Raw genomic sequence first — 27164 nt, forward strand, 5'->3', positions numbered from 1 at the left:
TGATTATTCATTTTTATTTTTTGATACTAATTGGAGAGCAAGCTGTACGTACGTATATCACTGAACAAATCCATCCACACCGCAAACAAAGGGTTCCAAGGGCCTCTCAGCGACACAAAGTAAAAGATTTGAATGTGATACCTTCAGATGTTTAACGATTCACAGAAGGAAAGGCTGGCTATAAACACTTACTGGCTGGTGGTGGAGGTCGCTGAGGGGGAGGAGGCCTGGCCGGTGGTGGTGCAGGACGAGGTGGCGCCTCTTTGCAAACTGAGACGAACTGCACATCATGCATGTCTGCTACACATGGGAACAAAGTCAAGTTGTATTCCTGAGGGATAATAAATTGTAGTTGTTATATGTAGCCCTATGTAGAATGTCAAGTGGAGCAAGGGGGGAGGAGGGCAACTCAGGCTGCCCGTGAACGTTTTCCGAAGCATTTATACCCCACCCCTGAACTAGACTTCTCAATCACATGTTACTGCACATACAATCATCAACGAGAGCAGGAATCTCAAGTTTGAGCAGGGTACTGGAACAAAAAACCATAACATGGAACGGCCAGCTTAATGCTCCCTCAGAAAGACTATGTACCGACTGATGAAGTGTCTCGTCTGCGAGGCACTCAAAACACAGTATATACAGGTAGATTGGTCAGAAATCAAACCTGGAATAGACAGCTCAAATAAAATGATACCACTTCCAAGCTTTTCTGTGAGCCAATTAGAAATTGGAAAGTTGAAAACAATACATTGCAGGAACAAGACTTGTAATACATTGCAAGAAACCACATTTCAAATCTGGCCTCTAAAGCCAGTCGCCGACTGGGCATCCTCCGTCGTGCGAAGTCCTTCCTTGGCACACTTGAGCTCCTCACCACAAACAAGGCTTTCATCCGCAGCTCAATGGAATACTGCTCTCCCCTCTGGGCTGGTGCTCCTGCCTCACACCTAGCTCGTCTTCACGCTATTGAAACCAAAGCATTCAGAATCATTGGAATCTCCCGCGATGAAGCTAACTCCAAGGGCCTCTGACTCACTCACCGCAGGCAGGTTGGTGGTCTTTCCATCTTCTACCGACTCCTCTCTGGCCTTGCCCCCCCACCCCCCCAGCTCTCTCTGGGCTCTGTCCCGCAAATATTCCTACAGGTCGCACAAGATCTGCCTGCAACCATCTTATGGTTAAACTGCCAAAATCAAGACTCTCTGCTCACCTTCACTCCTTCATTCCTCTTTTCTCCCGCCTCTGGAACAAACTCCCTCACTCTCTTCAATCCCACTCCACCCTCCAGGTCTTTAAAACAGCTGTTCACCACCATCTCTTATCTTCCCCCATCCAAAACCTTGATCTTTTCTACCCCCGCTAATTTCACCCCAATTCCACTTTTTTGAAATACCAACTTCTGTCCTGGAAGTCCTTGGTGTCCTTGTGTTTTATAATTCTCCCTCCTCCCCCCCCCCTCCCTTTCCCATGCCTCCTCCCGCCAAGCCCTCTCCCTTCCACACATCTCCCTGCTCTCAAATGTTGTGTTTGTGTGCTTCCCCTTCTCTCCCCATCTTGTCTTCCGCTCCCTCTTTTTATATATTTTGTTTGTCTGGTTGATTTGTTTGTGAAGTAAATGTTAGCTCTTTCACGAGCCTCGATTCAGTATACAAAAAAAAGAAAAAAAGAGAAATGAAAAAAAGACTCCGATATGGATATGCCTCCGCCCACATTATTACATCATTATACATACTTGTACAAAGTTTGATTTAAATCCCATGAGCTCTTCGCAAGTATCACATTGTTACCTGACATGACCTCTGTCCTTTGATGCCAAAATCTAATCAGTTGATCTTTGCATCATAATATATACCAACACCAAATTTGATCAAAATCCCATGAATGGTTCACAAGTAAGAGCAGTAACATAATTTTTACCTTACGAGACCTTCGACCTTTGGCCTCTTGACTCCATAATCGAATCAGTTCATCTTTGGATCATTATACATACACGTGCCAAGTTTGACTTAGATCCCTTCAGCCAGTCTTGATTTATCATGGCAACGAAAACCTATTACAGACGGACGGACGGACAACCCGAAAACATAACGCCTCCGCGACTTCGTCAGCAGGGGCATAAAAATACAATAGACACACCCTGAACAGGAGAAGGTCTGGATGGGAATGAACCGGGATGAGGAGTCAGGTCTAAAGGTGTTGGGGAAGAGGAAGGGCTGTTGCGGGGGGACAGCCCGGGAGAAGGCAGCGGAGATGTCCCGAGCATTGCCGACGGCTGCAGCGTCATTTCATCCATGTCACCACCAAGATTATCGACATCACCTGTGGATCAGCAAAGAGGTACAAGGTGATAACAAGTGAGATGCACACCCTTCCACGCCAACCATAATTGCACACAATAGATAGGTGACGGAGCTGCACCTTCCATGTCGTAATCATTTGGCAACATAGTGGAAATGTCATCGGTGAGAAGTTCAGAGATGGGTGCATTGGGGAGTTTCTTCGCCAAGCCCTCATTCACAGACAACTCCTTAAGCATGTCCTCAGCCCAAGAAGAATTTTTGAGATGAACAGTGAGCACCTGCTCAGCAATCTGTGTTCAAAATTGAGCAAAAAGGAAATAAATACAATGGAAAGTAGAGGTTAACTTTTATCTTAAAAAATAAAATCAACGACATTGGAGGTAATCTGGAAACAAAACATTTTGGTATAATTTGTGGCCCAAAGGTTACACCTTTGTCTTGTCAAGTGCAAGAGCAGCGAGGGCAGAGCGTCCATCTCTGTAAGTCGCATATACAGCATTGTCCACAAGCCTGGAGAGAAATTTAAAAGGTAATTAAACAATTTTAGGACAATGCCGATTAGAAGGTTCAGCAATGACAATGTAAAGCAGCACACCTGACCAAAAGAACCTCCCCATAGGCAGAGAGAGCCTGCACGAGCTGCTGGACAGCATTGTCGTCAAAATGTCCAACACCTGCAGCTTCCACCAACACAGTGCCATCCGGCGGTCCGTGGGCGTCCACTGCTAATCGCAATGAATCTTGGAGTGCTTCAGGAGACAGTTCAAGGATGTCGATGTCGATGACTGCTACAACAGGCCTGCATACAATGAATGGGCAGTTTGAATCTCCAGTCCAAAATGGCCAAGACTAGGAACCCTAGTGTCGAAAGAAACCTGTCTACATTAGGTTGACCCTCTATCCTCCATCTGTTGCTACAATTACCATGTCTTGTATTAATTTTTTAAAGAGAACATGTATGGCACTCAAAACACCTGTGTAGGAAACACTGACGGCAAGTAAAACTTGCAACAAAAATGATTGCGCTTCATTAATCCCCTGTAAATTTCTCACCGGTGATCAGACGTTTTGAGCTCGGCCCTTCCATAATGTACCAGAACTCCAGGGTTCCACAGGCTTTCTGAACCATTGAGAGAGTTCATGAGATCCACCTCGTCTGCTGAAGCTCATTATGGGGAGGGGAATAAAATGGGATCACCGTTATAGCTTATTTTACCAATCATGCCACTAACTGTGCGTGAAGCATTGCGATAGCAAATATATTTACGAAGAATATCAGAATTCTTCCTTTTTAATAAACCACTCACCACTCTTCTCGAAGGGCCACTTCTTCCGGTGCCAGAGCACACGGTCCGTCCAGGCTGGTGTCCGACATTTCTCACTCGTGTCATAGTCATTTGAGAACATGTCATACTTGTACGTAGGTGCAAAGTTTGTCCGACCCTCAAGGAAGCCTTTAAATACCTACATTCAGTATAAAAAGATGGGTATCGAGTGACAACTTCATGTAAACAAGTCAAAGTAAGCAAACATTGCAGAATTTTTTTTTCTTTCTTAAATACCACTGTAAATTTACCAACAGAAGCACAGACGCATATACATAAGATCCAATTGGCGTGCATGTTTTGCATCTCCCAAACCACTGGTTGCACAAAGTTGAAACTGGTAACATATTATTCACCAAGGACTCGGGCAGTGCAGGGTCATTTTTTTTTTTTTTCATTTAGACAAAACCCTTTTCATTTTTCAAATTGCTAAATGCCCAGACAGAGCAAGCATGAACTATGCTTCATGTGGCTTGGTGACTAGTTAAGAGATGCTGCTGATTGGCTGCGCAAGGCGAGGTGCACTGCGATTGACTACTGGAAAGTGATGTAAATACAGCTTCACTGTACCCATTTCCCTGTTCCAAGAATTTCAAAATTAAAATTAGAGCTACAAACAAAAATAGAACGAAACTCGGAAGAGAGCATACCTCTGCCTGGTTGGCCATATCACTCAATGATGAAGATCACTTTAAAAAAATTATACTAGCTGGATCCGGATTCGGATCTTCACCGAAATTGAATCGATTCTTCCACGTCACACACACAACCTGTCCACCATGTTTCGTCCAAATCCATCCATAACTTTCAGATATCCGGCTATTTATCGTTTTTGGTACTATCTCCCAATGGTGAAGACACAACAACAACAACAACAACAACAACAACAACAACAGGCATTTTAAGGCCATTTTCCCTGCAAGAGCGGGCGGGGTTTAGCCTTGCGGTCCCCATGACAATCTTAATACATGACAATTCATATCTCCCAATGGTGAAGAATCACTTAATAAATTACACTGTCCGGATCCGAATCCAGATCTTCACCAAAATCTAATCATTTCGTCGGCGTCACATACGCTACATCTCTGCCAAATTTCGTCCGAATCCGTCCACAACCTTTTGAGATATTCTGTTCACAAATGGACAAACAGATAGACAGGGGTGAAAACAACCTCCATCCACCTTTGGTGGCGGAGGTAACAAAAAGTGAGCCTTGGCCCATAGGTTTGCAAGCATATGAGAGTTGTTTGTCTGTCTGCCTGTGTCGCCATTTTCTCAGATGGCTGAATGGATCTTCATCATCAAACCTTGAGAGGTTCAGGGTGCCAGGAAATGTTTGAAGCAAAAAAAGAAAAGTAAAACAAAGTTCAATTATAGTTTTATTTGTTTTTTGTTTTTTTATATATAATCGCTCTTTATAGTGTCGAGGCCTTTGCAGGTATGTGAAAGGTAATATTAAATCATACCCAACCCTAGTCCTTAGTGGGTGTAGGGAAGCACTTAGGCCCCCATAAAAACTAGAACAAAGTGACTGTTGCCAATATGCCTCTGCGTAGTCCCACAACGGTTAGATGCCACCACTCTGCATAAGTATGGGTAGCGGATCACATTTGTGATGTTTTGTGTTGATCAGACAAGGTTCGTTTTTCTATCCAAGATGGCTGCCAAACCACATAACCTACGACATCATCATATTCAAAATATATGCAACAGTGCTGTTAGATGATATTTGTAAAATGTCGCATCAATGGGGTGAGCGGTTTCAGAGATATAATTCTTTAATATTTTCCTTCAATCAAATATGGCTGCCAAACCATGTGACCTATGATGTCATAAATTTTATGTTTCAATACAAATGGGTCATATATCAGGTGCATGCAATTTCAGATTTTTAGGATAAGGAATTAGATTAAAACATTTTTGGCTGGTATACCACTTCACCTATGATATCATTATCATGCTTTCGTTCCCCATTGGGAGTACTTGACAATGTCCCACGTTTCAAATTTTGCCATTCAGCGGTTTCGGATAAATAATTTTTTTTTCCTTTTCATCCAAGATGGCTGCCATACCACATGACCGATAACGTCACAATTATCATAAAAATCATTCTGCATGTGTGTCACTCCGACCCTGAAAGTTTCTTCTCAATCGGACATATGTTTGCTGAGAAAAACGAGGTTTGGCCCGTACGGACAACCCGAAAGCATAATGCCTCCGGCGACTTTGTCAGCAGAGGCATAAAAAATAATAACAGAAAAAAAAAGAAAAAAAAATTCATGACTTCAAAATGCCAACAGGGTGAGTACAGCACCAGGCAACGCCGGGTACCCTTGCTTGTTAATAATAAATGTTTCACACATCCCGTCCAACATCAACACACAACAAATAACAAAAACACCTCATCCTGTCATTACTTTTCCAGCAGTTTTCTGTTTCTGCAGTTGATCAGCAGCTTGCAGCTCCTCCCAGCGCTCTGCCAGGGTCAAATCCTTCACCTCCTCGCCCGGAAGGTCAATCCGATAGTTGAAATCTCCGCACCAGAACACATAGTCATGGGAGAACAATCCGCGTCCCTGTTGAGATACGTGACATTTTGACCATGTTGATCGCAAGGAGATTGTAAAACAACATTTAAAAAGATCACACGCAGTTTCTGGTCAATACAGTTGAGTTGAGAAGGAAGTTGAGGAAGCGATAAAAGCAATGAAGAGTAGAAAAGAGGCAGGGCTGACAGGAGTTGTGGGCAGCGTTGAAGTTGAAGGCAGCGGGAGGTTGGGTTGTGAAGAGAATGACAGATCTGTAATCTGGTGGTGAAAGAAGGCCGCATTCCAGTGGATTGGAAACCGAGTACCCTCGTCCCTCTATACAAGGGGAAAGGTGACCCTCTGGACTGTGGCTCATATAGAGTGATAAAGTTATTAGGGCATGGAATGAAGGTATTGGAAAGGGTGTTGGAGAGGAGGATAAGGAAGAAAGTGAAGATCGACAAAATGCAGTTTGGATTTATGCCAGGAAGAGGAACAACAGACGTGCTTTTTATTGTGAGGCAGTTGCAGGAGAAGTACATGGAGAAGAGGAAGAAGTTGTTTCTTGGGTTTGTTGATCTGGAGAACGCATTTGATCGGGTTCCACACGAAGTATTGACATGGGCATTGAGGAAGTTAGGAGTGGAGGAATGGTTGATCAGAGAAGTGATGGCAATGTACAAAAGAGCGCGCACAGCTGTAAGGACGAAGGACGGGAACAGTGGTGAGTTTGAGGTGAAGGTGGGAGTGCATCAGGGGTAGGTACTAAGTCCACTACTATTTGTAGCTGTGATGGAGGTGCTGGCTCAGAACGTAAAGGAGGGTTTACCGTGGGAGTTGTTGTATGCAAATGATCTGGTGTTGATTGTGGAAAGTATGGATGGACTGAAGGAAAAAATGAACAAGTGGAAGGAATGTATGGAGACAAAAGGTCTGAAGGTGAATATAGGAAAGACGAAGGTGATGGCAAGTGGTAAAGCATGTGGTGAGGTGGAAAGAACTGGGAAGTGGCCATGTGCTGGATGCAGGAAGGGTGTCGGAGTGAACTCCATTCAATGTACAATGTGCGCTGAGTGGGTTCATCAAAAATGTAGTGGTCTGAGAGGGTCATTAACCAGTGTGGCAGCTACATTCAAATGTAAGGTGTGCACAGAGGGAGCTGCAGATGGAGGAAATGTTGGGTTGGATCTTGGAGACGGCGTGAAGCTGGAAGGTGTGAAAACATTTTGCTACCTCGGAGACATGCTGAATGGAGAAGGTGGATCAGACTCGGCAACGGTTGCTAGAGTGAGATGTGCATGGAAGAAGTTTCGGGAACTGAGTGGCGTGCTGATGAGGAGGGGAGTGTCGTTGAAGCTGAAGGGAAAGGTGTTTGCTGCATGTGTGAGAAGTGTTATGATTTATGGGAGCGAGACATGGGTCATGAATGTAGAGCAGCAACGAAGGCTGGAAAGGGTGGAAATGCGAATGGTTCTGTGGATGTGCGGAGTATCGTTGAGTGAGGAAGACAAATGATGAATTGCGAAAGATGATGGGAATAGAGCCTGTGATTGATGCTGTGAAGAGGAACAGGTTGAGATGGTTTGGTCATGTGTTGAGGAAGGATGAAAGTGACTGGTTGAGAAGAGTGATGGAAATGAATGTAGAAGGAAGTAGAGGACGGGGAAGACCGAGAAAGACTTGGCTAAAGATGGTGGAAGAAGAAATGCAGGCAAGGGGGTTAACAAGGAGAGATTTAGAAAATAGGGCAACATGGAGAAGATTGTCATGGGACCCGCAAGGCTAACCCTCGCTCTAGCAGGGAAAATGGCCTTAAAATGCCTGTTGCACAGCGCTTAACCAAACCATCATAAACCATTTGCTTCCAACCATGCTAATTCCACCATACACTGGCTCACCATGGAGAACGAAAGCTTGCGGACAATCTCCGAATAGTCGTCATTGCGCTCGCGTACTTGCGATTGCCCCGCAGCAAAATGGGAGCACACAAAGCACAGGCTGCTGCTGTGTAACTGCATACAGATGGCCACTGCACCCTTGTTTCCCGTGGCACCACCCATGCCCGTTTTCACGGTGTCCACTGCGAGGTTACTGGTATCAAGGGTGGGATAAAGGTCAGTGATTTATGCAAGATGGCGTGTAAAAAACAAAAAACAAACAAACAATTAAGTTTGATGACACGATTGTGTGTAGCAACGTGCCACTTCCAGCTCTAATGGAATCCTTAATAATGCACAAAATATCATGGGCCAGGAGGGGGCAAAATATCTGCCATTAAAAATAAAACCCCCCAAAAAAGTCTGTACAGTATCAGTAATAGTAATTAGCAAAGTAAGAAAAATCTCAAATTCAAATCGCATATATTTTGCTCTTTTATATACACTGAACAGCAATAGAAACGTCACTTCATAAAAATAATTCCTGAATATTTCCCACAGAAATATCAATGCATTTCGTTTCGATATCTCGTTATTTACATTAGTCTGTATCTAAATTTAATCCTAACTACCGACAGTGGGGCACACGTGGATAAAAACTGGTCACCAAAACGCAGGCAAAAAAACGACCATGGTACAAGGTTGTGCATGATTCCCATGGAAATCAAAATGCACGTGCGTCTCCTTGTGACTTTCCCTATAAAAGGCACCCCAAAACGTGTGTTCATCATTCGTGTTTCGATGCCAGCGCCATGCCCAGACTTACGAGGATTCAGAGAGACCAGGCTATTGGAAGATTGCATGCTGGACAGACTGCACGAATGGTTGCCAATGCTTTCCATGTCAACGTGAGAACCATCTACAGGTTACAGGAACGATACCAGGCCACCAACAGCACCTATGACCGCCCACGCAGTGGCAGACCGCGGGTAACAACACCACGACAGGATCGACAGATTGTGCGTCATCACATCCAAGATCGCTTTACCAGGGCTACAAAAACTGCAAGACAAACAGTTGGAACCCACCAGAGACACATTAGTGGCGATTCAGTCCGTCGACGTTTGAAGAACAGGGATGTCCGTTGTCATAGGCTGTATCGTGGCCCCATTCTTACAGCATGACACTGCCGTGACCGACTACAGTGGGCCACACAGCATCAACATTGGCGTTACCAGCAGTGGAGAACCGTTCTTTTCTCAGACGAAAGCTGATACTGTGTCTCCACGGCAGATGGCAGAGTGAGAGTTTGGCGTAGACGTGGGGAATGCTACTCAGATGACTGTGATGGAAAGAGATTCGTGGGGTGGTCTAAACATCATGGTATGGGGTGCTATTGCTCTCAATCACAAAGTCGGTCCTGTGGTGTTCCAGAATATTGGTCCAGGAAGAGGCAATGGTGTCACAGCTGCTCGCTACATCGATCAAGTCCTCAGACCTCACGTTGTGCCACATTTTGGAAGTCACGGAAATCATGTCTTCCAGCAGGACAATGGAAGGACAGCAGGACCACACTGCCAGAGCAACAAAGGACTTCCTGCAACAGAATGGCATCCAAACCATGCACTGGCCTGCGCTCAGCCCCAATTTAAACCCGATAGAGCACTTGTGGGACGAGGTTCAAAGAAGACTGAATGACGTTCGACCAAGGCCGACAACTGCAGCTCAACTCAGTCAGGCGTTTCTCAGAGTGTGGGCCCAAGTGATAAATGCCTTCATCAACCGATTAATCCACTCCATGTACAGACGATGTATGGCTGTCATCAACGCTCACGGGGGTCACACAAGATACTGATTTTGACCTCCCTTGTTCTCACTTGGTCTTGTGTTTTTCTTATTCATAACATTTCACATTATTGTTTGAACTGTGGTGACCATACCTGTAATGTTTCATGTTGATCCTAAATCTCAATTCGTGTTGATCATGACTTGAAAATAAAGACTCCAAAATATTGATTCTGACTGACGTTTCTTTTGCTGTTCAGTATATATATACACAGACTTGGCATTTAATATGGAATATATATTTTTTCTTGACTTGGGTTTACTTTCTTAACTCAGTATATCAATCTAGTGAATTTCTTTCACACTTTGGTGATTTATTTGTTAAAAGAACCATGTCACTGATTGTCTGTCGCAGCAAGAAGTCAACAACAGGATTATATCACAGGTGGCGTGGCAAAATGTACGGACAGGTGCATTTGATGATTGGCTTCACAGTCGGGTATACAAGGGTTGTTGCGTTCTGTATTGGTGGAAAACAACTGCTGCACGTCTCCAAAAGTTATTGCCGCTTCCTCTGGAAATGGTCCGTCAACTCGACAATGCTGTTTGTCATGGAGTGGTGGCTTTATGTGGTTTTTGTCTTTTAAAGGTCACATTAATAAAATCTAGAATAATTTCAACATAATTCCAATGAACTTTTGGTTCTAAGACATCTTGAAAAGTAAGTTCACTCCCACAAAAAAAATATTCCATATTAAATGCCAAGTCTGTATATATATATATACAGATATATATATTAAGTATATATCTGGAGACGGCGTCAAGCCGTCATATATATATATATAGAAGCCGTCATATAGAAGCTTTCCAATCATCATCATATATATATATATATTTTTTTCTCAACTCGAAACACCCGCTCCCTTTGGGAGCATTGGCATGTCGTCTTAGGGAGAGGGTTACCCTGGGTAATACCAGCATATGGGGAGTATATTTCCTTGTGTCCATGACCTGACCCTGGGTAATATCAACGCACAGGTGGAGATCGACACAGCCTTGTTTCTGTCTTCGACTTTCAGTCGTACTCACATACAGTCACGTGAAAAAGTAAGTACACCCCATGTAAAGTTTTGACTTTTTCAACATATTTCAACATACAGCTATTTGATCTTCATCTATCTATAATTCCAGTAATCTCTGTCTGTCTGTCTGTACGTCTGTACGTTTGTCTGTGACCGCTGTTTCTCGACAACCACGGGTCCGATATACTTTTAACTTGCCAGGTATATTGCTGGGGACCCGAGGATGTGCCTTTTCAAGGTTTCATATTAATCGGACAATTACTTACCGAGCTATGTCCAAAAAACGATTCAACCAATCAGAGAGCAGCGAACGATCGCGTGTGCCGAACGTGGCGGGCACACTCTGCCTCGGATGGCACATTTGAGAGCGTATTCATTTATTTCACGTTTGCAAACTATGTTGGCGTTAAACTATGTTTTACAACTAATAAAAACGAATTTGCGATTCATTCGCTTTCCTGCGCGTTTGTGCACGCGATGGCGATTTCTTTACCAAACTCCGGAAGCCGTTCGCTTTGGACCAAACCATTCCATGTAAATAGAGGGGGGGGATATAATTTTAGATATAGATATAGTACGGGCATGCCCTAGTCTATCTATAATTCCAGTAATCTCTGTCTGTCTGTCTGTACGTTTGTTTGTTTGTCTGTGACCGCTGTTTCTCGACAACCACGGGTCCGATATACTTGAAACTTGCCAGGTATATTGCTGGGGACCCGAGGATGTGCCTTTTCAAGGTTTCATATTAATCGGACAATTACTTACCGAGCTATGTCCAAAAAACGATTCAACCAATCAGAGAGCAGCGAACGATCGCGTGTGCCGAACGTGGCGGGCACACTCTGCCTCGGATGGCACATTTGAGAGCGTATTCATTTATTTCACGTTTGCAAACTATGTTGGCGTTAAACTATGTTTTACAACTAATAAAAACGAATTTGCGATTCATTCGCTTTCCTGCGCGTTTGTGTACGCGATGGCGATTTCTTTACCAAACTCCGGAAGCCGTTCGCTTTGGACCGAACCATTTCATGTAAATAGAGGGGGGGGATTGTCACCACTCGCAAGCCGTTCGCTTTGGACCAAACCATTTCATGTAAATAGAGGGGGGGGATATAATTTTAGATATATATATAGTACGGGCATGCCCTAGTTTCAACAATATTGATAGATAAAGGTGATATAATATAACAAATATCATGAAACATTTACATTTTGTAGTCCATTGTATAATTTAAATAAACATAAATGCAAATTTTGCATGTGGAAAAAGTAAGTACACCCCTACATTTATCACGACTTCAAATACCTAAAATTAGAATCAGGTGCACCAGCTCAGGTGCAAATTATTAGAACATCGTTGGAGAGGATCTTGGAGGAACCTATCTTATTTAAACCTCAGACATTTAGTTTGGTTTGCTCTTTGTTGTTGGTGTGCGGCGTCACCATGCCGAGACCAAAAGAGCTCTCTGAGGCCTTCAGAAAGAAGGTTATAGATGCCAACGAGTCTGGGAAAGTATTTTCTGGAAAGGTGCGAGTCTGGAAAGGACATTGAATGGAGTTCACTCCGACACCCTTCCTGCACACAGCACAGGGCCACTTCCCAGTTTTTTCCACCTCACCACATGCTTTACCACTTGCCATCACCTTCGTCTTTCCGATATTCACCTTCAGACCTTTTGTCTCCATACATTCCTTCCACTTGCTCATCTTTTGCTTCAGTCCATCCATACTTTCCGCAATCAACACGAGATCAACTGCATACAACAACTCCCACGGTAAACCCTCCTTTACGTTCAGAGCCAGCACCTCCATCACAGCTACAAATAGTAGTGGACTTAGTACCGACCCCTGATGCACTCCCACCTTCACCTAAAACTCACCACTGTTCCCGTCCTTCGTCCTTACAGCTGTGCGCGCTCTTTTGTACATTGCCATCACTACTCTGATCAACCATTCCTCCACTCCTAACTTCCTCATTGCCCATGTCAATACTTTGCATGGAACCCTATCGAATGCTTTCTCCAGATCAACAAACCCAAGAAACAACTTCTTCCTCTTCTCCATGTACTTCTCCTGCAACTGCCTCACAATAAAAAGCACGTCTGTCGTTCCTCTTCCTGGCATGAATCCAAACTGCATTTCGTCGATCTTCACTTTCTTCCATATCCTCCTCTCCAACACCCTTTCCAATACCTTCATTCCATGCTCCAATAACTTTATCGCTCGGTACGAGCCACACTCTAGAGGGTCACCTTTCCCCTTGTATAGAGGGACGAGGGTACTCAGTTCCCAATCCACTGGAATGCGGCCTTCTTTCACCGCCAGATTACAGATCTCTGTCATTCTCTTCACACCCTAACTTCCGGCTGCCTTTAACATATCTCCCACAACTCCCGTCGGCCCTCCCTCTTTTCTACTCTTCATTGCTTTTATCGCTTCCTCAACTTCCTTCTCAGTTATCTTCTCTGCCGGTCCTAAAACTGGGTTACTCTCTATGTTGCCATCCCATTCATTCTCTGTATTCAACAGCATTTCCATATATCTTTAATTTCATCTGGGTCCACAACGATTTGTCCCACTTCATCCTTCAAGCAACTCACCCCCATCACATCACACCTCTCTTTCGCTATCTGCTTTGCAATCCTGAATACTGCTTTCTGACCCTCTTCCGAATCCAAGCGTTCTCCGAACATTTTCCTACATGCCTCCTGCGCCTTTGCTACCTCTTTCTTTGCAGCCTTCTTGGCTGCCTTATAACTTTCATGCTCTGCTGCTTCTTCTCCCATACCCTTTGCCTTCTGCCACTCCTTGAACTTCTTCCTCTTCTCGTCAATCCTCTTTCCAACTTCATCATCCCACAACCATGTTTCCGAGTGCCTCGGTGGTCATTTTGTCCATCCACATACCTCACCAACGGCTCCCAACAGACTAGCTTTCATTGACATCCAACCACTTTCAAGCTCAACCACATCATCCTCTGCTCTACTCAGCCTCTCTTTTAATGCCTCCCTTACTGTCACCTCTTTCAACCTCCACACCTTCATTCTCGGTTGGTACTTCACCCGCCGAGCTCTCCTCGCACCTTTCACCCTTATGTCACAGACAACCAAGTGGTGCTGTGAAACAGCCTCCTCCCCCGGGATCACCTTTGTGTCCCGGAGGTGCCCTCTATCTCGCCTACGCACCATCAGGTAGTCAACGGTTGTCGTCGACCCACCTGACGTGTATGTAACAAGCTTATTATCCTCTTTCTGGAACTGAGTATTACAAATCAACAAATCAGCTCCATCAGGAAACTCCAAAATCCTTTCACCTTCTCCATTTCTCACACCATATCCGTAACCCCCATGAACTCCCTCAAAACCATCCATACTCCTTCCCACATCTCCATTTAGGTCTCCTCCTCCCACAACAACTTCCTCATCTTTCACGTTTTCCATCAGTTTCTCTGTCGCACACCATAACTTGTCCTCTTCATCGCTCCGACCAACCTGCGGAGCATATCCTGAGATGATGTTCACCAAGAGCTTTCCAATCATCATTTTCACCATCATAAACCTATCACTCACTCTAGTCACACTCACCACACTGTCTACAAACTCCTCAGAAAACAGGACACCAACACCATTCACGCCCTCCAGGTACCCTTGCCACACAAACTTGTATTTCTGTCCCTGCCTACCCTTCACCATTCTCACACCACTTCCCTTCCATCTCGTCTCTTGCACACAACATATGTGGCTTTTTTCGAGCCGAGGCTTTTTTCTTCACCAAAATCTAATCGTTTCGTCCGTGTCATCACATACTCAACCTCTCCAAATGTAGTCCAAATCCATCCACAACTTTTTGAGACATCTTGTTCGCAGAGAGATAGTCAAATAAACAGACAAACAGACAGACAGCGGTGAAAACATAACCGCCTTCCACCTTCGGTGTGAAGGTAATAAATCACGATGTTACACGCATACCAGGCAGAAGATACAAATAGATGGCTCATTCGTGTAATGATGCAGCCACGTGATCATTTTGAGTGGATAGCAAATGGTGATTCGATAACATACATGTCATGAGGTTCTGAGTGATGCATGGGAGAACCGAATAATACAGACTGGAGTTTTGCAGCTCCAGATGCAACTCAACAAGTGAATGCAGCGTTTTATACTGGGTGGTGACAAGTGTTGAGTGGTGCATGTTGGTTATGCTCGAGAGACCAACCAGGATCACGTATTCATGACTATTCAATAAATAATGCATCCAGTGTGAGAAATATACAGTGAAAAAAGGGCATGGGACGATTGAGAGTCATGGGGCGTACCGGATTAAGCTAGCAAGGTGTGGTCTGATAAATACATAGAGACACACACCGACCAGCTGCTCGGAAGTCAAGAGGACGTATTTGTGATCACGCGAGATGGTTTTCTGCAGCTCTACTGCCCAACGTTTCTGGTTTTCGGTGCTGAGAACGAGAAAGTGTATGGTTTACACTTTGCAATTGGAGAATTAAATAAATAACCTGACTTGTACCTGATGCAAGACAAAGAAAACCAACACACCTTGTACTTACGATGTTTCCAGCATTAAGCTCCACCATCTCTTGAAAACCGATCGCAAAGACGTCGACCACACCACCTGTGCTATCGTCTGCACCACAACACGAGCAAGGTCTTCAGAAACATCTTCATGGCTGTATTTGATGTGGATATTTATGTTGCGGAGGATCATTCCAACCTACCTTGGAACTGTGCCATCCCGGACTGATGCGGCGCATCGATTAGCCAATTGGTGAGCGTCTGGTGCTTGAACGCGATGCTACGAAACTGCCGCCCTCCGTTCACGTTCCACGTGGCCACAGAGACGCGGATCCGTCTCGGATGTGTGAACTCGGCTTGTCGGACGCACAGAGACTCCAAGAGCTGCGGGGACGCTGTCGGGTTGGGTTATGGCAAAACGTATTTGGATGGCAGCATCGATTTCACTCAAGATTTCAAACAGTCATAATACTAACAGCGTTTCAACCAGTGTATTGTCCAGCCAGTCACATCACAATACCCTAACCCCAAATGATGGGCAACTTTCCTCATGCCAATAAAAAGGCAACCAAGCAAAAAGTAAAAAAAACATATTAAAAAATTAACTTTTCACCACCACTTGCAATCTGCTGTTCTTCATTATTAAACCAACTAGCAAATGTCCTTGCGCAGGAGCGACAAAGGAAACTTAGTACTTTGTGCCTGGACTACATACAGCAGCATGCAAAGCACCAACACCAAGGTAAAAACATTCAACAAAGGAATAATTCAGACCAACAGTTGTGATGAACAGCAATGATTGCAAGGAACGACAGGACAAAAAATGCAAACAAAGGAACAAGGAATTGCTGAAAGTTCCCAATTAGTGAAATCCAATCACCACACATTAATCAAACCCAAATAGAGCAATCAGGAGCACCAAGCATGTGCAGAACAACAACAACAACAACAACGTGCAGAGACAATGCAGATGAGGGAGGAAGTGCAAACGTCTTTTCATACCTGCCTGAAGGAAAATCTCAGGAACTGGTGCAATACAATAGAAGGAAGAAAAGAATTACAAAATGTCAGAAGGAAATCTGTATAATTCATGCAATGCCAAATCATGTTTCCGTCACACAAATCCCTGCATTTGTTGTCGACATCGGTTGGTTTTTGTTGTGCTCCAACAAGCCAACAGTTCCTCACAGATTGGACATTCACAACCAATTAATCTGTGCTCAAAACCCACGTGAGCGGCTGATCCGGGATGAAGGGGCTTTCGTTGGGCACATGACACGACCCCTTTGGACAGGACAAGATGGTGAGCACAAAGTCGCTCACTACATTAATGCTCACAAAGTCTGGTCTGGTTCGGATCGGCCGAATGGAGAAATATAAACAAGCCTCCTGAAGAGTAAACACCAGAATTTGAAAATAATTCTGACAAGTCAAATTACAAGATGTGTAGGCCAGATTTTTCAGGTCATCTCGAGGCAGACTTCAACAAATAAAACCAGGGTTCACCATTTTTAATCAACTCAAAGATGGTCATCTTAAACAGAGGGTAGGATAAAGGAGTTCCTGCATGGCTGCTTCCGAGACAACAACAACAACATGGCAGCCTCATTCATTGCTCATGCTAACAGCTAAAATGTTATATAAATTATTCAGACCAGGTATAAGACAGTTGGAGGGGGGAAGCTGAGGCTTTTTGTTCAGTTGTCAGAATTATGTGTGCGTTTATTCACAGTGAACGTGTGAGTGTGTGGCGTCACTGTCGGGGGGAGGGTGACGCAATCACCCAATGGGTAATGTGCTAGTACATATCAAAAACTCGATTACCCCCTAAAAAAGACATCTTTTTCGGGCGTGGCTCCGCCCACAATGGGCGAAATCCAAAGTAAACCGTTCATATTCAAGAACACAATCAGCACGATTTTGCAAAGAGACCATTGGACCTTAAACATCTTCATGGGACATGTTGGATGCTTTGTCTCTTCAATCTCAATGTATATCAGAACACCTGTGTCTCTCCAATCACAATACGAAACAGGAATATGCCTTCTTTTAGAAGTGTGGGAATAAGGCTGTGCTGGTTTCAAAACGCTGGGCCTTGTCAGCATATGAGCATTTTTGGTCCACACCTACATGCCAGCTTCAATAGTTGAGTTTGTCATTGACAATGGTATCCAAAGTACTGAAGCAGATGTTAGTTTCATTGGCAATGTCGTCTAATGCCATGCATCGATCACTACGGATACATTTGTCCACATGGGCGATGCTCATCACTTACTTGGTCTATCTTAAAGTTTTTCTATTCACCTGTACACATTTATTCAGCCCAGGAATGATGCCACAAACTGTACACTCAAATCTGTTAATATAAATTACACTCGTGCCTTCTGCCCATAGAAAGCAGTTAACTGCCAATTGTTCATAATGTGTACAACTTTCATCAGCACCGCCATCTTGGTCACGTGATCATGACCCAACAAGCACACAACGCAGGTGCAGGTGCAGGCCAACCCATATTGCTTGGAAATACAGGCGCGCAGATAATCGCATGTGCGTTGTTGGAATGAAAAGTGGCCGAATTTATCGACACTCCCTTGTTTATCGTAACTAGCAGAGTACCCACCCTACGGGAAACCATGTTCTAAGTGTGCAACGCATTTTTCTGCCATCTCTTGTTGAGAATATTATGTTTGTGGGGTAGAGAGGAAATACCTTAGTGAAGTCAGGATTGTATAGTTTAGCATGGACCATGTGACGCAAAGAAGAAGAATCTCTAATAAGTAGGGAATCTGTAGAGCATAAGATCGTACATGTGTCTCCATATGAGAGGTGGAGCTATGCTAATTAGGTAGGGCTTACGGATAATCCCCAGTGTGTAATTGGCCCCGTGATTTTTCCATAATGTTCTTACAAAATCTCGGCCAGCCATGCAATCGGCCCCATTGCTACAACAATTACAACAATGGCCATAAAAAGCTCCATTTACCTACAACACCGTCATGCCAACAGAGACCCGAGCATTTGCCAATCGGCAAGTAAACCTCGCCCAGCCGAACATTCCCGAATGGCGACTAGACTCCGCCTCTGATGACTCGTACTGGAGAAACCATGCCCCGAGCTTCGTGAGTGGTTAAGGAGATGGGATAAGCTAACGAGGCTCGGGAGATTGGTCGGGGGGTGATGTCAGAGCAGGGAGCCCGGGATGAAAAAGGAGGAGGAGGAGAAGAGGCTCCCTCTGGGACAGGCAGCGAATCGAGCGGTCACATTCTCTCGCTCTCTTGGCCCTGGCATGCGTGGCAAACAGTCACATTCTCTCGCTCTCTTGGCCCTGGCATGCGTGTCAAACAGTCACATTCTCTCGCTCTCTTGGCCCTGGCATGCGTGGCAAACAGTCACATTTTTGGCTCTCCTTGGTTCTGGCGATCAGATCGGGCGGTCACTTTTGTTCTTTGACCCTGGCTTGTCTGTTGCTGGCTCATGTGCGATCATGGAGGGGAGGAGGAAGAAGCTGTCTGTCTGTCTCTGTCTGTCTCTGTCTGTCTCTGTCTGTCTCTGTCTGTCTCTGTCTGTCTCTGTCTGTCTCTGTCTGTCTCTGTCTCTGTCTGTCTGTCTGTCTCTGTCTCTGTCTGTCTCTGTCTGTCTCTCTCCTGCCGGCTTTGGGATCGAACAGGGTGACGTTTGGCTGCCTGCTGCTGGCTCGGTGTACGGGCACGCTTGACCGGCGCCATTGTTCAGGCGCTTTGACGCGCGGTTCTCTCAGCGACCAATCCCACCAGGGTACTCATCGAGACCACAGAGCAGAATGCCAAATCAAAGGGGAGAAGAGGGGGGAGGGGGAGGGGGAGGGGGAGGGGGAGGGGGAGAGGGGAAAAAGAGGGGGGATGGGGAGGGGGAGGGGGAGAGGGGAGAAGAGGGGGGGATGGGGAGGGGGAGGGATGGGAGGGGGCAGGGGGTAGGAGGGGGGAGGGGGAGGGGGTGGGAGGGGGGAAGGGTGGGAGGGGGGAGGGGGGCGGCGGGGAACGGGGGGGAGGGGAGGAGATGGGGGAGGGGAGAAGAGGGGGGAGGGGGAGGGGAGGGGGGAGGGGAGGGGGGAGGGGAGGGGTAGGGGAGGAGGAGGGAGGGGAGGGGGTGGGAGGGGGAGGAGGGTGGGAGGGGGGAGGGGAGGGGTGGGAGGGGGAGGAGGGTGGGAGGGGGGAGGGGAGCGGGGGGGAGGGAGGAGAGGGGGGAGGGGAGAAGAGGGGGGAGGGGGAGAGGAGGGGGGAGGGGAGGGGTTGGGGAGGAGGGGGGAGGGGAGTGGAGGGGGAGGGGGGAGGGGGAGTGGAGGGGGAGTGGAGGGGGAGTGGAGGGGGAGGGGGAGGAGTAGGGGGAGGGGAGGGGGGATGGGGGGAGGGAAGGGGGTGGGGAGGGGAGGGGTGTGGGGAAGGGGAGGGGGTGGGGAAGGGGTAGGGCAGAAAGGAAGGGGCATGGGGGAAAGGGAGGAGGTGGGGAGGGGGAGGGGAGGGGGAGGGGGGTGGGGAAGGAGTAGGGCAGAAAGGAAGGGGCATGGGGGAAAGGGAGGGGGTGGGGAGGGGGAGGGGAGGGGGAGGGGGGTGGGAAGGAGTAGGGCAGAAAGGAAGGGGTAGGGGAAAGGGAGGAGCATGGGGGAAAGGGAGGGGGAGGGGAGGGGGGAGGGGAGGGGGTAGGGGAGGGGGATGGGGAAGGGGTGGGGTGGAAAGGAAGGGGTAGGGGGGAAAGGGAGGGGCATGGGGGAAAGGGAGGGGGAGGGGGTGGGGCAGGGGGAGGGGGAGGGGGAGGGGGGTGGGGAATGGGTAGGGCAGAAAGGAAGGGGTAGGGGGGAAAGGGAGGAGCATGGGGGAAAGGGAGGGGGAGGGGAGGGGATGGGGGAGGGGAGGGGGATGGGGTAGGGCAGAAAGGAAGGGGTAGGGGGGAAAGGGAGGGGCATGGGGGAAAGGGAGGGGGAGGGGAGGGGGAGGGGAGGGGAGGGGGTAGGGTGGAGGGGAGCGGGGAAAGGGAGGGGGAGCGGGAGGGAGGGGGAGGAGGGAAGGGGAGGGGAGGGGAGGGATAGAGATGGTTACTGGCAATTGATCACATCCACAAATGATGTAATCCACACAATTTATGTACTTTACATCACGTTAATAGGAATACATGGCCGTGTAGATGGGAAATACAGTTTGTTTGAAATAAATCACAAATATCAGATGAAAGTGAAAAAAAACCTATGTGGTGTGAATGGCAATGTTCCTCGCTGAAATGTGAAAAAACTGAATTACGTGCAAATGCATAACTGTGAGATTATGGCGGCAAAGTTGGAACATCACGTGATCGCTCTGAGCGAATCAGCGCGCTGCTCTGCGACCAGCTGAGATTCCGCGTGTATAATGTTCCTCGCTGAAATGCGCTGAGGTAAATATGAATAAAAAATTCGATATATTTTCACTTTTACGTTTTGGCTAACTCGCTCGCGAATCTGACGAAGATCCTGAGCAAGGATCGCTATGTTATGCTAACGCTCCGTCTAGCTACGCTACGTTACGCTACATTCGCTACATTATGGCTAAAAATATGGATCTAAAGATGAAAGGAAAAAAAACCTATGTGGTGTGAATGGCAATGTTCCTCGCTGAAATGTGAAAAAACTGAATTACGTGCGAACGCATCACTGTAAGATTATGGCGGCAAAGTTGGAACATCACGTGATTGCTCTGAGCGAATCAGCGCGCTGCTCTGCCATTCCGGTCATAATATTCCTCGCTGAAATGCGTTGAGGTAAAAATATGGTTAAAAAATATTATGAAATAAATTTTTAGGTCGACCATGTTCGTGCCAAATATCAAGTTCGTGAGCCTCTCCGTTTAGGAGTCTATCGGTAACATTACACACACACACACACACACACACACACACACACACACACACACACACACACACACACACACACACACACACACACACACACACACACACACACACACACACACACACACACACACACACACACACAAACTGTGTTTTATATATAGAGATTATTAGCATTATTATATACTAGGGCATGCCCGTACTATATATATATATCTAAAATTATATCCCCCCCCCTCTATTTACATGAAATGGTTTGGTCCATTCGCAAAGCCAAAGCGAACGGCTTGCGAGTACGGTGACAATCCCCCCCCTCTATTTACATGAAATGGTTTGGTCCAAAGCGAACGGCTTGCGAGTACGGTGACAATCCCCCCCCTCTATTTACATGAAATGGTTTGGTCCAAAGCGAACGGCTTGCGAGTACGGTGACAATCCCCCCCCCCTCTATTTACATGAAATGGTTTGGTCCAAAGCGAACGGCTTGCGAGTACGGTGACAATCCCCCCCCTCTATTTACATGCAATGGTTTGGTCCAAAGCGAACGGCTTGCGGAGTTTGGTAAAGAAATCGCCATAGCTCGGTAACTACTTCTCCGATTAATATGAAACCTTGAAAAGGCACATCCTCGGGTCCCCAGCAATATACCTGGCAAGTTTCAAGTATATCGGACCGGTAGTTGTCGAGAAACAGCGGTCGCATACACACACACACACAGAGATTACTGGAATTATAGATAGATCACATTATCACTCTGGGATTACCGAAAAAGTCTTGAACACTTTTGATATTTTTTGCCTGTGTTGAAAAACAGTCACTGATATTCATGGGGCCTCCCCACTATAGGCATTTCCCCTAGCAACCACATTCCTGTAACGCATCTCCAAAGTGATTGAAAAAAAAGCCAGCCATCTGGCATCACACAGTTACGGCCAGGCCATCTATATTATAATAGGCTACAGTGATTCTGTCTGTCTGTCCGGGGGTGTGGTTTACTCCGTTTAGAGAGTAGCTCCACCCATTCTTGGAGAGGCTTCATGTAAACAAATATCCACCATTTTATTAACTCGAATAGCTTTGAGGCCTGTTTAGTTAGGCCCGTGCTGTCTTTCTCTCTCACACAGGTTTATGTGTGAGAGAGACAACCTGTGTGAGGTTTATCACACAGGTTCACACAAATTGAGCTCCGTTCACTCACCCAGGTTGTTCGTCTCCCCTTTCGTCGCTCCGTGCTTGGATCACGAACAAATTGTAAGTGCAGGCCTATTTGGCTCGGAGTAACGAGTTGTTTTATTGACCTACCATTCTACCAAGGATAGGGGTCAGTTAGCAGGAAGGGGGAAGTGAGGCTAAGGCTGTCACAGGGCATCACCGGTAAAACCAAGAAATTCCCAGGCAGGGCAGTCTAGAGACAAGATGGGGTATGCCATTGCATACCAGGGAAAGTATAGGCTGCGGGCTAACGAAGAAGACCCAAGGAACATGGCCATGAAAAAGGAAATGCGCAGGTACCAGGTAGGCTTGGCAGGAGGGGTAGTGGCAACTACAAGGTCAAGCCAGGAACTCTAGACAAAAGAAACCTTCCCATCCGGCTATTGGAAACTGTTCGGAGTGGTGGAAAGAGGAAGCGAGGAAGAGCCAGGCAGCGGTGAAACAGGCTAGCCTGGCAGGAGAAGTGCTGAAACTTCAAGGGCAGAGGAAGCAAGCAGATAAAGCACAGGAAAACAGAAATCCAGGTAGAAACAAACAGGACAGGTGAACCTGAAGAGAAAATAAATAGGCTCACAGCAAGGGGCCAGGTAAAAGCACAGGTAGGAAGGATTGGAGTGGTTCTTGAAATATTGAAGATTTAAGCATTAAAGCTGTAGTATTGAAGCTACAAGGACAGAGGACAATTAAGTAAATAGTCAAGCAAGCGAACCAGCGACTGATGCCGCTGGCTCTGGATCAAGACCCCGTGGTAGGGGAGGTAGTTACCAGACGCCTACCCTCCCAAGACCTGGGCCCTGTCCCCGAGCTCCAGGCAACACCCTCCCTACCCCCACCCTTAGACCCCCACCCTTCCCACCCTGTCCTCAAATCCCCTTTCCTTTGAATGGTGTGGGAGGAACATGAATGAATCTAGGGGATTGTTGAACAAGATTGTACAAAGAGACGCGTGTGCATGAATTTATGCTGTAATGTATGTGGTTAGTGACAAGTTGGTCGGATAGGCGTTGTACACGACTCACTCAGGTCGTTGTGCTGTGAATTTTACGACTGTTAACACCGCTGAGTGTGCGCAGTGTTTTGAAATGCGAGCCGGTACGAGGTGACAGTCACATGGTATGAAGAATGTATAAGGGAACGAATGATTCGAAGTACGTTGTATCGGTTGGCATGGGAGTGACGGTTGAGGGTACATAATTAGAATCGATCCAGTATTCGCGCCACGTCTGAGAGACTCACTGGTATATGAATGAATGAATGAATGAATGTATATGTGGATATTAAAACTTGTATGGAAGCACGAAAGTGCGCACTGAATCAAGACGGCATGACGTAATCGCGTTGAATTGCTTGCGTCAGGCTGATTGGCGATCTCATATTTGAATTTAAATCGAGTTTTTGGTTGGACGGTAAGGATGTGTGTCATTGACGTGTGTATTTGGCTGACTTATGGATGTGTGAATGATTGACAAAGGGCTTCTTGTATTGCCTGCATAAATTATGCAATGTCGATGAGTACTGGCTACTTGTGTATTGTATGTGTGTATTGGATGAGTATATCTCTGAGGCAGCTCACCCTAATGACGATGTTATGTCACGTGGGATGTAATTTTTTATTTTTTATTTTTATTTATTTTTTGTATACAAGATCGAGGCTCGTGAAAGAGCGAACATTAATCACACAGAAAGACAAACCGACACATAAAACATATAACATCGGGAGCGGTAGACAAGATGGGGAGAGAGGGGGAAGGACACAAACACAACATTTGAGAGCAGGGACCGAGAGACATGGAGACATCGAGAGATCTGAGAGAGGGCGAGGGCTTTGGGGGGGGGGGGGGCATGGGAAGGGGGCGGTGGGAGAGGTATAAAACATATGGACACTGCCAGGACTTCCAGGAAAGAAGTTGGAATTTCAAACAAGGTGGATCTGGGGTGAATTAGCGGGGGTAGAAAAGATCAAGGTTTTGGATGGGGGAAGATAAGAGATGGTGGTGAACAGCTGTTTTAAAGACCTGGAGGGAGGAGTGGGATTGAAGGGAGTGAGGGAGTTTGTTCCAGAGGCGGGAGAAAAGAGGAATGAAAGAGTGAAGGTGAGCAGAGAGCCGAGATTTCGGCAGTTTAACCATCAGAGGGTTGCTGGCAGATCTTGTGCGACCTGTAGGAATATTTGGGGGACAGAGCACAGAGAGAGCTGGGGGTGCAAGGCCAGAGAGGAGTCGGTAGAAGACAGAAAGACCACCTACCTGCCTGCGGTGAGTGAGTGAAAAGCCCTCAGAGATAGCTTCATCGCGGGAGATTCCAATAATTCTGAAAGCTTTGGTTTCAACAGCGTGAAGCCGAGCTAGGTGTGAGGCAGGAGCACCGGCCCATAGGGGAAAACAGTATTCCATTGAGCTGCGGATGAAAGCCTTGTATGTGGTGAGGAGCTCAGGTGTGCCGAGGAAGGACTTCGCACGACGGAGGATGCCCAGTCGGCGACTGGCTTTGGAGGCCAGCTTGGAAATGTGGTTTTCCCAAGAAAGATCATGGCAGATAGTGAGACCCAAAATCTTGAGCGACAGAACTTCTTGGAGAGGATTGTTGAGAAAGTAGATGGGAGGGTTGTCCAGTCGATCTTTTCGGAGAGACATAGTAAGAGTGTGAGATTTGTCAGGATTGAAAGACATGTTCCACTTGTTTGACCAGTCTGTGATTTTGTCCAGGTCTTCAGAGAGTGAGGAGGCAGCAGACTGCCGATCTGAGGGAAGAGGTATGGAGCGGCAGAGAGTGGAGTCATCAGCAAAGAGATAGAGAGGATTTTCGAGAGAGTCAGAGAGATCATTGATGAAGACCAGAAAAAGCACGGGGCCCAGAACACTGCCTTGGGGAACTCCAGCCTGAACAGGAAGAGGAGATGAGAGAAACCCATTCAGGGCCACACGTTGACGACGACTAGAGAGGAAGTCCGCCAGCCATGCGTGGAGATTTCCATGGATACCAAAGGAGGAGAGTTTGGTGAGCAGAGCGGGGTGCCAGACCGTGTCGAAGGCACGTGATATGTCGAGGGAGACAGCTCTAATTTCCTGTTTGGCATTGAGGACCTCCATCCATTGTTGAGACAGCAGAAGCAGCATGTCCAGAGTAGAGTGACCTGGTCTGAAACCAAATTGATGATCAGAGATCAAGCCATTGGAGAAGAGGAAAGATTTCATATCCGAAGCAATGATGGATTCCATGACTTTGCTGATAATTGGGAGAAGGCTGATTGGTCTGTAGTTGCTAGGATCTGTTTTTGCACCTTTTTTGTGCAAAGCGGTGATGTTGGCTGATTTCCAAGCAGATGGCAGTTGACCTTGAGCAAAAGAGAGGGTGAAGAGAACAGAGAGAGGGTGAGATAGAGCAGCAGAGCAGGATTTTAGGACCCGTGGGCTGATGCCGTCGGGTCCAGTTGCAGAATCAGAGTCGAGGGTTGACAGAAACTTTTCCACCTTGTCAGGAGGAAAGGACACGGAGTCCAGGAGCAGCAGGGTACGACTGGGTATGGTGGGTACAGAGAGGGATGGGTTTGGGACACAAGATTTAGAGGCAAACACAGAGTTGAGGCATTCAGCTTTTTCACGTGCGGAGTCAGCTGTGTAGCCGTTTGAGGTAAGGGAGGGGATGGAGGGGGAACAAACACCAGAAACGGATTTGACCAGACGCCACCAGGATTTGGAAGAGGGAGACAGATAAGAGAGTTCGGTCTTGAGAACGGAGAGATATTGTTTCCTGGCTCTCCTGAGGGTGGACACACACTTGTTTCGGGCTTTGTGAAAGGAAATGAGATTTCCTTCCGTTGGATTTGCTTTCCAGGAGACGAAGGCAAGTTGTTTCTGGGCAACAGCCTCACCACAAGATTCCGTGTACCATGGACGGGAGGAAGGGTATGACAACTGAAGACGAGATGGGATAAATCTGTGCATGAGAGAGAGCAATTTACTTTGGAAGAATTCCCAGGATGAGTTGATGTCAGAGATGGTAGAGATGGGAGACCAGTCCAGATGATTGATGGCTGCTTGAAGACCGTGCCAGTTGGCCTGAGTGAAATGCCAGACTCGTCGACGCTGAGCAGGCTCCCTGAGGATGGTCAGAGAGATGTCCACTTTAACAAGGACATGATCAGATGATCCGATCGGAGCAGAAGAAGAGCAGCAGACATTTTCAGGGAAGTTAGTCATAACCAAGTCCAGAAGAGAAGATGTTCCGTTGACTGAGATCCGGGTCGGGAAATTGACAGATTGTGTCAGTCCCAGTGAGTCGCAGAAGTCCTTTGCTGAGGAGCCATGGCTGGTGAGAGAGGTACCCACACCCAGCCAACTGGCATGATGACAGTTGAAATCACCACATATGAGGAAGAGAGAGTTGGGATGAGTAGATAGAAGTTGGTCCATATCATCAGACAGCGAGATGTAGATGGAGTCATCACTGTTTGGTGGACGGTACAACACACATATGAACAAGAGGTGTGAGCGAAGGGGAAGCCGTAGCCAGAGGTATTCCTGGGGGTGAGGTGGAGAGAGTGCAGTGCAGGGCGAGTGAGGAAGAGAGTTTTTGATAAAGATAGCAACCCCGCCTCCAGGACGAGGCTCAGGTCTATCATACCGGAGGAGGGAGTAGCCCGGGAGAGATACTATGGAATCAGA

The 27164-nt window shown here is 46.7% G+C and overlaps 1 protein-coding gene across 7 annotated transcripts in view; it reads right to left on the reverse strand.

The window, feature by feature from the left end:
• Positions 1-27164, reverse strand: part of SYNJ1 (synaptojanin 1) — a 111545-nt gene that overhangs the window by 42750 nt on the left and 41631 nt on the right. For 3 of the 7 annotated variants that reach the window (XM_068136352.2, XM_068136355.2, XM_068136351.2), the window contains exons 13-25: positions 16435-16458; positions 15636-15827; positions 15457-15544; positions 15219-15359; positions 8055-8247; positions 6046-6204; positions 3611-3767; positions 3357-3468; positions 2899-3102; positions 2735-2813; positions 2422-2593; positions 2140-2322; positions 193-300 (exon numbers count right to left, since the gene is read on the reverse strand). In XM_068136352.2, coding sequence (XP_067992453.2) covers positions 193-300; positions 2140-2322; positions 2422-2593; positions 2735-2813; positions 2899-3102; positions 3357-3468; positions 3611-3767; positions 6046-6204; positions 8055-8247; positions 15219-15359; positions 15457-15544; positions 15636-15827; positions 16435-16458 — 1812 coding nt within the window. The remainder of the gene's footprint in view (positions 1-192; positions 301-2139; positions 2323-2421; positions 2594-2734; positions 2814-2898; positions 3103-3356; positions 3469-3610; positions 3768-6045; positions 6205-8054; positions 8248-15218; positions 15360-15456; positions 15545-15635; positions 15828-16434; positions 16459-27164) is intronic. The other 4 variants (XM_068136354.2, XM_068136353.2, XM_068136358.2 and 1 more) reach the window with 4 other exon arrangements.

This window comes from Myxine glutinosa, chromosome 14, assembly GCF_964187855.1.
Source record: "Myxine glutinosa chromosome 14, kmMyxGlut1.1, whole genome shotgun sequence".
Lineage (NCBI taxonomy): Eukaryota > Metazoa > Chordata > Myxini > Myxiniformes > Myxinidae > Myxine > Myxine glutinosa.